The sequence below is a fragment of the Gopherus evgoodei genome, chromosome 1 (assembly GCF_007399415.2).
Source record: "Gopherus evgoodei ecotype Sinaloan lineage chromosome 1, rGopEvg1_v1.p, whole genome shotgun sequence".
Taxonomy (NCBI): Eukaryota; Metazoa; Chordata; order Testudines; family Testudinidae; genus Gopherus; species Gopherus evgoodei.
The window spans coordinates 327,670,797-327,686,229 of NC_044322.1; the positions used below are offsets into that span (position 1 = coordinate 327,670,797).

The window sequence follows — 15,433 nt, forward strand, 5'->3', positions numbered from 1 at the left end:
AGTTGAGCAAGCTGTTGCTGGAAAAGAACAAGTCTGAATATGGGAAAAGAGATAATACTTTGGGGCTTCATATCTCCACCATGTATGTCTCTACTTACAAAATGTGCAACAATGCCAAGTAGCACCAAATCTGAAAGGGTAATGCTGTGTGCCTTAAGCTCAGAGGCCGACCTCTTGTTTGGCTTGTCTTCCTATCTTTCTATGAGGAAACAGAAACCACTTCTGACAGCAGGAATAAAATTAGTATATAGGTGTCACACATACTTGCACACGTCTGCAAGTGTGGAATGGTCCCTTCTGGCATGGCAACAGAAGATCAAAAGAGACAATCTAGTCTGTTTATGGTCTTAAAAGGTTCTGTTTTGGCACGGTTTGGGATCTTATTTGTTCATTTGTGGGTAGGTACTCTACAAGAATGCTCATCAGACTTTTTTTTTTTAGTAGAAAGAAGACATTTGTTTTGTTTTAAAAGTATCCAACTTATTCAGTATTTCTTCATGTGGGAAAAAATTCCTCTTTTAAAATAAATACAATTTCTGCTGTGTATTTCTACTGTTTTGTTTCTTTCTTGGATACGTTAACCTGCTGTTCTCCTACTGGGAAAGATGGTAATGTGTGTCCGTAATCCATTTAGAGCACCCCTAGCATATCAAATAGATTAAAGTTAAACATTCAGTGATAATTTTAAAAAATGTTATGGTTACACAAGAACATAAGCGTAGCATTAAATAAAATAAAAGACAACACAGACCAGTTCAGTTCCTCTCTGCAGCAGTCCCTTGTACATAAAGGCTTGCATGTTGTCAAATGTTTCTAGTCTGTCTTCCCTTTTACAGCATCCTTTCATATGCGACTAGGGGCAGTAAAATTCCTTCCATGCCTTGTAAATCACTACCAACCTTTCCACTTGAAACTAACTATTAGGAGTCCTGGTCCACTGAAGTCACTGGTCCTTTTGCCATTGACTTCCATGTAAACAGAATCAGGCCATAAGTTAACAATGACTAGAACATTCTTTCGTCAGTTTTAACATAGCCATTCCTGGTACAATGGAAATAAAACGCTGCTACTAATTTCTCAGTGTCCAGCCATGCCAAACATCTGGAAGAGCTCTAGACGTCTGTACCAAATGAAATAGCAGCACCTGAACAGCCAAAAGCCAAACCAGTTTTCTTTCACTTTATCTGACTGGTTGCTTGTTACTATGGCAGTGAGTCACAATATCAAACTACAAAGCGACTAGGAGTACTACTCCTGGGGGAATTCTGTGCCAAACAATTAAATATTCTTCACACAATATTTTAAAATTCTGCATATTTTGTCAAAATAACACAATATAATCATACCAGTTTCAATTATTTTGGTAATTTATTTCATAATACCTGTCAGCAAGTATGTTATTAACAATACAGACAACAAAAATGATTCCTCCAAGGAGCAGAGAGTTAAAGAAACCACCTACAGCAGCCCAGTTCCTGTTTCTCTGTTACGTTTTTGTTGGGCAGCTCAATCTGAGTGTGTCACACATGCCAGCTGGGTGCATCTTCAGGGAAAATTCTGTCCCTCCAGCCTCAGACACCCACACCCTCTACCCCCCAGAGCCCAGGGATCCAGAGAAAGAAACAGTCTGATGCTGCGTCCCGGGCTTGTATGGAGTTTCATGCATGCCACCTCCTTCCTTCAGGACGTGCAGGGAACCCTCCAGTTTTCTTTCCCCCACCCCCCTTACCCCCTGGGCAATGTCCCGTATTTGTGAGCTGGAGAGCTCAGCCTGGCTGTGTCCAGCAGCCCTTAGTGGTGGCCAGAAGCTCTAAAGCACCAATTCTGTGGGGAAAAATGAAATTTTTTCGCAGAACATTAATTCTTCACAAATTCATCATTCCACAGTTGTGAAGAATTCTCCTAAAAGTCATACCTTTCATCTGTACGTGAGTGAAGTTTGCTAATTATATACAAACAACATTAGTCCTTCTCAAAATAAAGGCTCCTATTGGGGTTAGATCTTGAGTCCTGGCCTGCATGTCTGGATGACTATGGGGCTGAAATGGTTGAGGATAGAAGGATAGTCACCAATGCAAAAGCATTTTACACCTAGTTTTGGTGATCTCCAATGTCAAGTTCTGGGTCAGGCATCTTAAGTACAACTTTTCTCTATGTAAGGCAAATAACGGCATAGTCCTTAAAGTAAAAATGAAAGATAATAGCACTATAGACAAAAGCTTGCAAAATTGCTTTTGTAACACATTTATTTAGCCATCTGATGCACTATAGAGAATACTTAAAAGGAAACTTAGTAAGAAGCTGTTAACCTTTACATTAGTACAAACCACACACTCTTTTCCTTTACAAAATGAGCTCGTTGGCTTGCCGAGTCACTGAAATGGGGGAGGGAGAGGCCAAGTTAGAGCCAAATTTGTGTGTGTATGTGAAAGAGAACGAACACTAACATGGCTAGTGAGCTTCATCCCCAAAGCCCCCGCACCTCAACACTATCCGAAGTTGTCATCTTCCTCAGATATTTTTCCGTGTACTTGAGGCTCTTTCTTCACTTGCCCAATCAAGAGCAAAGCAGATATTCAGGGAGCTTTTAGCCATCACACTGCCATTTTAGCAGGGCGTTTATGGGACTTGTAGTGTTTTCATCCACTCCATTATTCATAACCACCAGTCTCTCTCTCTCTCTCTCTCTCTCAGCTGCTTCATATGCTTCATTACAACACCCTGCTTGTTCTCTGGCCTGGAACACCACTAGTAGCCAGCTTCTTTGGGGTCAGAATGCCACTTCACCAGCATCCACTAGAAAATGTAGCCAGGGGATAAAGTAAGAGGGGAGTTGTTATAACCTTATTCCCAGATTCTGGACCTTAGCGTCCAAAATTTGGGGGTTAGCATGAAAACCTCCAAGCTTAGTTACCAGCTTGGACCTGGTACTGCTGCCACCACCCAAAAAATTAGAGTGTTTTGGGGCACTCTGGTCCCCCTGAAAAACCTTCCCTGGGGACCACAAGACCCAAATCCCTTGAGTCTCACAACAAAGGGAGATAATCCTGATTCCCTTCCCCCCTCCAGGTGCTCCTGGAGAGATACACAGACACAAGCTCTGTGAAACTACGCAGAGTGAGTCCCCCTCTCCGTTCCCAATCCTGGAACAAAAGCACTTTCCTCTTCACCCAGAGGAAATGCAAAATCAGGCTAGCAATCCAACACACAGCTTTCCCCTGATTTCTTCCTCCCACCAATTCCCTGGTGAGTACAGACTTAATTTCCCTGAAGTAAAGAAAAACTCCAACAGGTCTTAAAGAAAACTTTATATAAAAAAGAAAGAAAAAATACAAATGTTCTCTCTGTATTAAGATGATACAACACAGGGTCAATTGCTTAAAAGAATAGTGAATAAACAGCCTTATTCAAAAAGAATACAAATCAAAGCATTTCCAGCACTTATATTCATGCAAATACCAAAGAAAAGAAACCATAGAACTTACTATCTGATCTCTTTGTCCTTACACTTAGAAACAGAAGACTAGAAAATAGAACTACTTCTCCAAAGCTCAGAGACAGCAGGCAGACAGACAAAAGACCTCTTACACAAACTTCCCTCCACCCAAAGTTGAAAAAATCCGGTTTCCTGATTGGTTCTCTGGTCAGGTGTTTCAGGTGAAAGAGACATTAACCCTTAGCTATCTGTTTATGACACGCCCCCCAAATTGCAGACAGTGGGGAAGCTCACTGGCGGCAATTTCTTCTAGAACTTGAAAATAAACAGATTAATACAACACATGCACCTTTACATATACTACTAAGTATATAACTAACAGACTTTAGATTTTAAGAACACTTTTTAACTACTGGATTCTGGGAAACTTTCACGGGAGAGTGCATCAGCAACTTTGTTAGAAGCTCCTGTGATGTGTTGAATTTCAAAATCAAAATCTTGGAGAGCTAAACTCCAACGAAGAAGTTTCTTGTTGTTCCCCTTGGCAGTATGAAGCCACTTTAGTGCAGCATGGTCAGTTTGTAGTTGGAATTGCCGTCCCCAAACATATGGGCGTAGCTTTTCCAGGGCGTACACAATGGCATAGCATTCCTTTTCACTGACTGACCAGTGACTTTCCCTCTCAGACAGTTTCTTGCTGAGAAACACGACAGGATGGAAGTTGTGATTTGTTGCTTCCTGCATGAGCACTGCTCCTATACCACGCTCAGATGCATCCGTGGTTACTAGGAATGGCTTGTCAAAGTCCGGGGCCCTGAGCACAGGGTCCGACATGAGCGTTGCCTTAAGCTGGGTAAAGGCTTTTTGACACTCATCAGTCCACTTAACGGCATTTGGCTGGGTCTTTTTGGTCAGGTCGGTCAATGGGGCAGCGATTTGGCTGTAGTGTGGTACAAATCGCCTGTAGTATCCGGCCAAGCCTAAGAAGGATTGGACCTGTTTCTTTGACCTTGGGACAGGCCACTTTTGGATAGCATCCACCTTGGCCTGTAGGGGGTTTATGGTTCCTCGACCCACCTGGTGCCCCAGGTAAGTCACTCTGTTTTGGCCTATTTGACACTTTTTGGCCTTAACAGTTAGTCCTGCCTGCCTGATGCGCTCAAAGACCTTTTCCAGGTGTAGTAGGTGTTCGGGCCAGGAGTCTGAAAAAATGGCCACATCATCGAGGTAGGCAACTGCAAATTCTCCCAGTCCAGCTAGTAGACCGTCTACCAGCCTCTGGAAGGTGGCGGGTGCATTTCGAAGGCCGAAAGGAAGGACATTGAATTCATACACCCCCGCATGGGTGACGAATGCTGACCTCTCCTTGGCAGGTTCATCTAGCGGTACTTGCCAGTACCCCTTGGTTAAGTCTACTGTAGAGATGAACTGGGCACGTCCCAACTTTTCCAATAGCTCATCAGTACGTGGCATTGGATAGTTGTCCGGACGAGTTACAGCATTTAGCTTACGGTAGTCCACGCAAAAGCGTATTTCCCCATCTGGTTTGGGTACCAGAACCACTGGAGATGCCCATGCACTGGTAGATGGGCGGATTATACCCATCTGTAGCATGTTCTGGATCTCCCGTTCTATAGCAGCTTGGGCATGAGGAGACACCCGGTAGGGTGGGGTTCTGATTGGGTGAGCATTACCTGTATCAATGGAGTGGTATGCCCGTTCAGTCCGTCCTGGGGTGGCTGAGAACAATGGGGCGAAGCTAGTGCACAGCTCCTTGATTTGTTGCCGCTGCAGACGTTCCAGGGTGGTTGAGAGGTTCACCTCTTCCACGCCACCGTCTTTTTTTCCATCGTAGTAGACACCGTCAGGCCACTCAGCATCATCTCCCTGGACTGTAAACTGACAAACCTGTAAGTCTCTGGAATAGAAAGGCTTGAGAGAATTAACATGGTACACTTTAGGCTTTAGTGAGGAATTGGGAAATGCTATGAGGTAGTTTACAGCTCCCAGGCGCTCTTGGACCGTGAATGGCCCTTCCCATGATGCTTCCATCTTATGGGCCTGTTGCGCCTTCAAGACCATAACCTGGTCTCCTACCTTGAAGGAACGTTCTCTGGCATGTCTGTCATACCAGGCCTTTTGCTCTTCCTGAGCATCCTTTAGGTTCTCTCTAGCAAGGGCTAAAGAGTGTCGGAGGGTGCTTTGTAGGTTGCTTACAAAGTCCAGAATGTTAGTTCCTGGAGAAGGCGTAAACCCCTCCCATTGCTGCTTCACCAACTGTAATGGCCCCTTAACCTCGTGACCATACACAAGTTCAAATGGTGAAAACCCTAAACTGGGATGTGGTACAGCCCTGTAGGCAAACAGCAACTGCTGCAACACTAGGTCCCAATTATTGGAGAATTCGTTGATGAATTTTCGTATCATGGCCCCCAAAGTTCCATTGAACCTTTCCACCAGGCCATTGGTTTGATGGTGGTACGGGGTGGCAACCAAGTGATTCACCCCATGAGTTTCCCACAGTTTTTCCATGGTCCCTGCCAGGAAATTAGACCCTGAATCTGTAAGGATGTCAGAGGGCCAACCTACCCTGGCAAAGATGTCTGTTAGGGCCAGGCACACAGTGTTAGCCCTGGTGTTGCCTAGAGCTACTGCTTCTGGCCACCGGGTAGCAAAGTCCACTAAAGTCAGTACATACTGCTTTCCTCTGGGCGTCTTTTTTGGGAAAGGGCCCAGAATATCCACAGCTACTCGCTGAAATGGGACCTCAATTATGGGGAGTGGCTGGAGAGGGGCCTTGACCTGGTCTTGAGGCTTACCCACTCTTTGGCATACCTCACAAGACCGGACATACTTGGCAACATCCTTGCCCATCCCCTCCCAGTGGAAGGACTTCCCCAACCGGTCCTTGGTTCTGTTCACCCCAGCATGGCCACTGGGATGATCATGGGCTAAGCTTAAGAGCTTCCCCCGGTACTTAGTTGGAACCACCAACTGTTTTTGCGGCTGCCATTCTTCCCGGTGTCCACCAGAAAGAATTTCCTTGTATAAAAGTCCTTGGTCTATAACAAACCGGGATCGATTAGAAGAGCTGAGAGGCGGTGGGGTGCTCCGTGCCGCCGCCCAAGCTTTCTGAAGGCTGTCATCTGCTTCCTGCTCAGCCTGGAACTGTTCCCTTGAGGCTGGGGTCACCAGTTCTTCCTCAGACTGTGGACTTGGGCTTGGTCCCTCTGGAAGCGATGTAGGTGGTGGGGTTGTTTTCGTTGCTGGTGAACCGCTCTCCGCTGGTGCACCTGAGGGTATTTCAGGCTCTGGCTGAGCCTTTTGGGTATGGCTGTCGTGTGCTTCTGCCAGTTCTGGCTCGCTGGCGCCCTCTGGCGTTGAGTTTGAAGATGCACTTGCTGGTGCTGGTTGCTGTTCCAGTTCCGGGCCTGGGACTGGAGATGCTGTGGCTGTTTCAGTGGTAGGCATGGAATCCGGGTCCACTGCCTCTGTCTGGGTCTCTGGTAACACAGACGGGGCTTCTGTGGACGGCTCAGGAACAGGAATGGGTCTGGAAGCTTGCCTGGTTTGGCTACGGGTAACCATTCCCACTCTCTTGGCCCGCCTCACCTGGTTGGCCAAGTCTTCCCCCAGTAGCATGGGGATAGGATAATTGTCATAGACTGCAAAAGTCCACATTCCTGACCAGCCTTTGTACTGGACAGGCAGTTGAGCTGTAGGCAAGTCTACAGCTTGTGACATGAAGGGGTAAATTGTAACTTTGGCCTTTGGGTTGATGAATTTGGGGTCAACGAAGGATTGGTGGATAGCTGACACTTGTGCCCCCGTGTCTCTCCACGCAGTAACCTTCTTTCCGCCCACTCTCAAATTTTCCCTTCGCTCCAAGGGTATTTGAGAGGCATCCGGGCCTGGGGATCTTTGGTGTGATGGTGGTGTAATGAATTGCACTCGCATGGTGTTCTTGGGACAGTTGGCCTTGATATGTCCCGGTTCATTACACTTAAAGCATCTTCCATCTGATGGGTCACTGGGCCGAGGTGAGTTACTGGAGACTGGTGAGGTTGAAGAGTAGGGTATCTGTGGCTTTACTTGGGTGGTATGTAGGGTCTTTGGCTGTCCTCGGTTGTAGGGTTTATGGTCTGTGTGCCCCCTGGGGTAATCGTTCCCCTTGACAGTAGCTTTTTTGCTTTCTGCCAGTTCCATCCATTTGGCTCCAATCTCCCCCGCCTCAGCGATAGTTTTGGGATTTCTATCTTGTATGTACCGTGTGATGTCTTCAGGAACACCATCCAAGAACTGCTCCATTTGTATGAGGAGGTTCACTTCTTCCAAGGTTTGAATGTTGTTTCCTGTTAACCAGGCCTCATAGTTTTTTGCAATGTAGTAGGCGTGTTTGGGAAATGACACCTCTGGTTTCCATTTTTGGGTTCTGAAGCGCCGACGGGCATGATCTGGGGTTATCCCCATCCTGTATCTGGCCTTGGTTTGAAAAAGTTTATAGTCATTCATTTGCGGCTTGGGCATTTCAGCTGCCACCTCTGCTAAAGGTCCACTGAGGTGTGGCCTTAATTCTACCATGTACTGGTCTTCGGGGATGCTGTACCCAAGACAGGCTCTTTCAAAATTTTCCAAGAAGGCCTCGGTGTCATCACCTGCCTTGTAGGTGGGAAATTTCCTGTGCTGTGGAGCAATAATTGGCGCCGGGTTGTTAGGGTTGGCTGGCACATGCAGCCCAGCTTTTGCCAAGTCCAGTTCATGTTTTCTCTGTTTTTCCTTCTCTTCATTCTCTTTTTGTTGTTTTTCCATTTCTCGGCGGTGGGCCACCTCTTCTTCTTCTAGTTTTCTTTTGTGGGCTGCCTCTTGGGCTGCCTGTTCTCTTTGGAAGGCTGCCAGTTTGATGCTTTCTTCCTTTTCTTTTATCTCCATCTCTTTTTGTTTCATTTCCAGTTGTCGCCTGTGTTCAGCGTCTTTGATTTGTTCTTCGGCGTCAATCCTTGCCTTAGAAGTCATGGTTCCTGTTTTCTTGTGTTGGGGTGCCCTCCGGTGTTTATCTTCTGAACTGCAGGCTCTCTGTTGCCTCCTGAAGTCTGCCTAGCAACAGTGCTTTTTTCCTTTTCTCTCTCTAGCTAATGTTCAATTAAGGGAAACCAGAAAAACCACTTAATTTGCATGCATATAAGTGCTGGTACTTGCCACCTAATGGGAGGGCTATTGCATGACAAAAGACCCTTAACAGTCTTCTCGCTTAATATGCAAACCACAAACTGCTAGAGAGAGCAGAAAAAAAAATTCTCTCTGGTTCCCTTTTAAAACCAAACTGTTTCTCTCTGCTAAAAAGCCCTTAGCAAAGAAAAATATAATATTCCTACTGGCTTCTGGATTCTGTCTATATCCCGCCGCTGCACACCATGTTATAACCTTATTCCCAGATTCTGGACCTTAGCGTCCAAAATTTGGGGGTTAGCATGAAAACCTCCAAGCTTAGTTACCAGCTTGGACCTGGTACTGCTGCCACCACCCAAAAAATTAGAGTGTTTTGGGGCACTCTGGTCCCCCTGAAAAACCTTCCCTGGGGACCACAAGACCCAAATCCCTTGAGTCTCACAACAAAGGGAGATAATCCTGATTCCCTTCCCCCCTCCAGGTGCTCCTGGAGAGATACACAGACACAAGCTCTGTGAAACTACGCAGAGTGAGTCCCCCTCTCCGTTCCCAATCCTGGAACAAAAGCACTTTCCTCTTCACCCAGAGGAAATGCAAAATCAGGCTAGCAATCCAACACACAGCTTTCCCCTGATTTCTTCCTCCCACCAATTCCCTGGTGAGTACAGACTTAATTTCCCTGAAGTAAAGAAAAACTCCAACAGGTCTTAAAGAAAACTTTATATAAAAAAGAAAGAAAAAATACAAATGTTCTCTCTGTATTAAGATGATACAACACAGGGTCAATTGCTTAAAAGAATAGTGAATAAACAGCCTTATTCAAAAAGAATACAAATCAAAGCATTTCCAGCACTTATATTCATGCAAATACCAAAGAAAAGAAACCATAGAACTTACTATCTGATCTCTTTGTCCTTACACTTAGAAACAGAAGACTAGAAAATAGAACTACTTCTCCAAAGCTCAGAGACAGCAGGCAGACAGACAAAAGACCTCTTACACAAACTTCCCTCCACCCAAAGTTGAAAAAATCCGGTTTCCTGATTGGTTCTCTGGTCAGGTGTTTCAGGTGAAAGAGACATTAACCCTTAGCTATCTGTTTATGACAGGAGTGCAAGGAGCACAACCTTCCCTGCTCCTGAGGATGTGCTCCTTCTCTCTCTCTCGTTTTTTCCCTTTGATTTGAGGGAGGGTTGTCCCCCTGCTTCTTGGTTCAAGAGGCAAGGACTCTCCAGGGTGAGAGAGCAAAAAGATAAAATGATGCCCGGCTGAGGAATTCCTAGGTACGAGTGTACTCTGTTGTTCAAGGAATGTTATACCTAGAAATAGATAAAACAGTTAAGCCAATGCAGAGTACCCGTTGCATAAAGAAGAAAAAATGGGAGTAGTAAAGCAAATGGAAAAAGAATCATTGTTAGTCACAGAGCCCACAAGTTGGATAAACAGCGTGGTGGTCACCGAGAAGCCAGGCGAGCTGTGTATTTGTATTGATACAAGCAATTTAAACTGGGCACTAAAAAGGGCTCACAACCACATGCCTACAATTGAAGAAATATTGCCTGATTTAGCAAAAAGCAAAAATATACTCAGTACTTAATGCCAAAGACAGATATTGGCAAGTGCTACTGGGTAAGGAAAACAGCTACCTGACCGCACTTTGGACGCCAGCAGGTAGATACAGAGATTGAGAATGCCATTGAGAATGAAACCTGCAGCAAATGAATATTGACACTGCCAGTAAGATGTACTAACATCTTTGCAGGCTCAGCTTCATAGCTGAAGACATTCTAGTGTACAGAAATGGAGACGACATGGCAGTAGCTGTGGTAGATCACAACCACAACCTCATCTATCTGCTATAGAGAGCCAAGGAAGTAAACCTAACATTCAATAAAATTGATGTCATGTGTATGGTAGAGCAATCAATTTGCTGACCTCGCAAGTTCTAAGACCTGCCCCCGAAAACATAAAAACAATATAGTGGATGCCCAGTCTACAGATATTAAATCAGTTCAGAGATGATTAAGATATGCAAATTGATAGTTTCTTCCAAGTCTCTCAGATGTGTGAAAACACTTTAGGCAACTACTGGACCAAGTTGCGTGATGGTTACTTCATCATGACACAGCCATAACATGTATCCAATCCTGAAATACTATGTTGTGAAGAGGCTACTATACAATGCCAGTGAGGTGGGGCTTGGGGTAGCGCTCATATAAAAGGGACAAGAAGGTCAAGTCACCAATGCAAAAAAAGACTTAAATTGAAACGTAATGTCTTGCAATCGTTTTCGTATGTGAAAAGTTTTATGTTCGTATGTTTAAGGATGGAAAACTATTGGAGTAGAAAATGACCCTAAACCGCTAAACATTTTTTTTAAAAATACTGCTAGAAGCCCCAAAACACCTTCAGTGCTTGCTACTAAAACTGCCATGCTACAGTTTCGATGTACCTAACTAACTACTTATCCAGAGCAGCCTGGCAGCATGAAAAATATGGTAACTGAACAAGAATATGAGAACATGACAGAAATCTAGAAAACAGAGAGAGATAGCAAAAGAATCAACCCAGCCAGTTATGTGCTAGTTTCAAGGCAGAGGCTGGAAACAATCCATGAATAAACCACAAGTGCTCATGTCTGTCATTCTGTCAGCATGGCCCTACACCAAGAGAGAAGACTCACCTTCCTCTCAAGAATATAGTGGATCTATAGAGACAAGCTGAGCCTCCAGCTTAAACCATGCAGTGGATTTATCTCCGGGCCAGTGCCATTTGTAAAGGTTTAGGCTACCTTTGAAAATGCTAGTGCTAATGTGAGAGAGAGTGTACTGTGACTATTGCTTGTTCCACTGCTGATTCTGCATCCACATGCCTTTTGTAGGCTGCATTGATAATACCTGCTTGGCATACATGCAGTAGTGTGAGCCATTATCAATCCGTTCGCATCTTTAAATTTTGGATCAGACATGGATACCCTGGGAAGGGGGTGGGGTGGGAATTGGGAATTAAAGGGAACATAGAACCAGCATTACCACAACACAGGGGGGAGGGATAGCTCAGTGGTTTGAGCATTGTTCTGCTAAACCCAGGGTTGTGAGTTCAGTCCTTGAGGGGGCCACTTAGGGATCTGGGGCAAAATCAGTGCTTGGTCCTGCTAGTGAAGGCAGGGGGCTAGAATCAATGACCTCTCAAGGTCCCTTCCAGTTCTAGGCGATAGGATATCTCCATTAATTTATTTTTTATTTTATTTATAAGCCAGCCCTCTCAATGTTTGTAAAGTGTGCCAAGATCCCCAAAGTGAAAGTGTTGTGCAGTTACTAAGTATCTAACTTCTCCCCCCTGTTGGTAGTTCATTTTGATATCAGCTGTGGTATCAGGCTGCCTTCTTTTCAGATATTTTGATGCTTGTTGCTATCAAACAAGGCTAGCACAGTTAATATTGAAAGTACATATTGAAACCATCTCAACAATCAGCAAGAGATTGAAAAGATCTTGTACTATACCAGCCCACGTGATTGCATTTCTGAAAAGTGCTTTTCATCAAATCATTAAGACACCCCAGGATGTGTTTTTTTTATTGGTCCATTAAGAAACACCTCAGGTATGCTGAGGCAGCTTTGTTCCCTGAGTCGCTCATAAACATATTAAAGGAACAAGAAAGAAAAACCCTTAAGTGCCTTCATTTTGCTATAAACATGATTATTAAATTTTTTTAAATAGCCACTTAATTTAAAACAATCATTTATTCTGGACATCTCAAATCTGCATATGCCTAAAGGAGAAAGTGTATGAGGGGAAACCAAGGAAAAGTCAAGGCACCCATTTTCCTGCCTGGTTTAGTATAATGAACTCTGGACAAGCAATGCCCACTTATTAGAGATCACCTCAAAGAATCTCACATATGCAGTTCAGTACACACTGTTACGCCATCTCTAGTAAGCACTTATATTTTTAGGTTTCATAATATTTAGAATGTTTTTTTTAATAGTTTAGTACTGAGTATTCATGTTCAGCCTCTCCATTTTATCTGTCTTTATATTAGTCCTGTGAGGAGCTGTTCATAAATGAGTTTGAGCTTTAGAAAAATAACAATTAAAATGCAGCTTCTGTCCAAGTTCTGTCTCCTCCTTTGCTTCCACCTACAGCAGCTCCAACAGCGATTCTTAGGTACCATTAATTTTTAATTCTATCCCAAGTGAAGTTAAAATGTGTTGAGCTCCTATTGTCAATGTGTCTCAGAGTTTTGCGGTGTATTTTCCCACTGAAATTGCTGTCCTTAGCAGCACTTTTCAGGTTGAGACACTTCCAGTTTAATTTTGTTAATTTGTTAAAAACTTTAATCTCATCTCTCAGTCTGAATCTGTTTTTCTTGCTGCTGAGGAAAGGATTTGATGCTTGAGTTCCTTGGATATTTAACTTATCTAGATATATCGTTGCTTTATGTGGATATAAATGTAGGTATGACATCTAAGAGGACCAGTCAGAACATGGCTCTGCGCAATGCAAGTTCAAAGCCACACAACATAGCTTCATAGAGCTAAACTTTTGTGAAACTAAGGATTGTATCTGCATCAGAGTGCAGCCGTCTAACTTGAAGTGTGATTTTTAATATGGTTTAATTAAGAAATTCCAAACTTCTTATTGCAGCTGAAGAGTTTAAGTGGCTCATTTCAGTTTAGCTAGGTTGATGAGGAGCAGATTTAAAGTAAGATAAAAGAAGCCATTCTTAAACCAAAATAACAGTGCCCATGCAGAGGTTTTGTACAGGTTTAAGTAAATTGGTTTAAAATCACACCTTAAGTTAAACCAATGCAACTTTCTTGTGGTAGGCCAGGTCTTAGAAATGATCTTAGGTCACGTCTCTATGTGCAGTCTTTACAGCTGCATGCTCTGATATAGCCACATTCTAAAGAAATGCCAGGTTTGGTTTTTTGGTTTGGTTTTTTAATGCAAATTTTTCATGTGAGAGGAAAGCAATCAAACACTCAATTACTACTAAAAAAGAACCCCTGGGTACACACTTTATAAATTTACTGTACTCTCAAGTATCAAAGTAAAATTTTAATAATTTGAATTGTGAATTGCATTGAACTAGGTTGCATTCATTGTCAGAGAAAACTCTCATGCAATTCTTTGGGGTTCTGTAAAATCAGTGCTGCACTAGAACAAATTCATGAAGTAACCACAAATTCAAGAAATTCAAAGTCAACTAAATCTATTTTTCCTGATTCCAGCAACTTGTAAGGACCTTCAAAACGTTTCATTTTGCTTTGAGCTAAAATATGATGTAATATTATGATGCAAGTTATATACAGTGTGAGAAACTCTGCCTGAATGGAAGAAAGTGAGAACTGAGTTGCCTCCCAGCAGTGGTGGTTCACTCTGCTCAGAGGAGAGGTGTGGGAGGGGAGAAGGTTTCTCTAAATATCTTTTGATAAGTACCTGAAGCAATAAAGCACAGTAGGGTGAGCAGTATATGTGAATAATGCCATATTTCAAATGCACTGTGAGGCACAAGGGCAAAAGCAGAGAACTTCTGTCTCCCAAGAAAGGATGATGTCTGTGTTTCACATTCTGAAGTGTGTTGAAAATATTTTTTCAGTGGTTGCTTTTTTATGAAGTTTTGTCTGTCTGTTTATAGTGTTGGTAGAAAAATAGATTTTTTTTTAAATAAAAGATCAAATTTTATATTTCAATTCTATTTTTTTATTTAAATACAGGTTCAAATAAAATAAACCTTTGTTAATTTCAGGTTTCAAATTAAATCTGTTCTTAGGCTAAGTAAAACAGGGTGGATGAGGTAATATCTTTTATTGGATCATCTTCTGATGAGAAAGACAAGCTTTCGAGCTTACACAGAATTCTTTTTCAGGTCTACTATAATCTAGTAAAATCATTTAAATTAATTTAAAAAAAAATCAAGCAGTACATGTTTTCTGGCAAGCTTTAAGGAAAGTCAGACTGTTAAACTTGTGAAAGTCCACTGGTTTATTGCTTGGAACCAGGGTTTGTTGAAGTTCTAAGCCAGCTTTTGAAAGCAGAAGCCTCTTCTGCAGGTGCAGAGAGAAAATATTTTCTTTATTTCAGTTTATTTAACTAGTTTAGCATGAAATAAAAATGAAAATAGGAAGTCCAAGGGGAAATTTTAAGACCGCTAATTAGCAGGCAGTCTACAAATTGCAGTTAGGGTCTTTAAATCTGGAGGAAGCCTGAGGATGCTCTAGTGTGAAATCTTGCACGTGAGTAAATCCACATTACCTGTTCATCACCTTGTTCTCTAATGAAGGATAATCTCTTATGGAAGATCAGTTCCTAACCCTGTTATTCTCATGGGTTTTTTTATTCTTCACATCCATATTGATGTTGTCCTTTTCAAAAGTGCCTCAAATTGAGGCCCCTTAATGGGGACTGATTTTTCAGAGAAACTACTCTCTAAAAATCTGGCCTCCATTTAGGTGTTTCAAGTTAGGCATCCAAAAATACTAGTCATTGTTGAAAACTTAGTCTGTAATCACTGGAAATATAAATGACTCCTATGTAAAGTAAAAAAATTTAACCCCATGTGTTTCATTAGTTTGTTGCCATTTCTTCCTTCCAGCAACCTCATCCTACAGGAATAAGTCCAACAGAAGGCCCCCGAGCTGGTGGGACCATCCTTACAATCACTGGGAACAATCTGGAAACTGGTTCCCAGAAAGATGTTAGAGTTCTCCTCGGTGATGTGCCCTGCAACATGTACGTATGCAACACTTAACTTTCATAATAACGACTTGTAGTCCGCTAGCACCAACTGAGATCAGAGCCCATCTGTGTTAGGCATTGTGCAAATCT

General features: G+C 43.0%; 1 protein-coding gene across 3 annotated transcripts in view; it reads left to right on the forward strand.

Moving 5' to 3' along the window:
* Positions 1-15,433, forward strand: part of PLXNB2 (plexin B2) — a 352,730-nt gene that overhangs the window by 294,944 nt on the left and 42,353 nt on the right. For all 3 annotated transcript variants that reach the window (XM_030549188.1, XM_030549187.1, XM_030549189.1), the window contains one exon: positions 15,201-15,337. In XM_030549188.1, the coding sequence (XP_030405048.1) occupies positions 15,201-15,337 (137 nt within the window). The remainder of the gene's footprint in view (positions 1-15,200; positions 15,338-15,433) is intronic.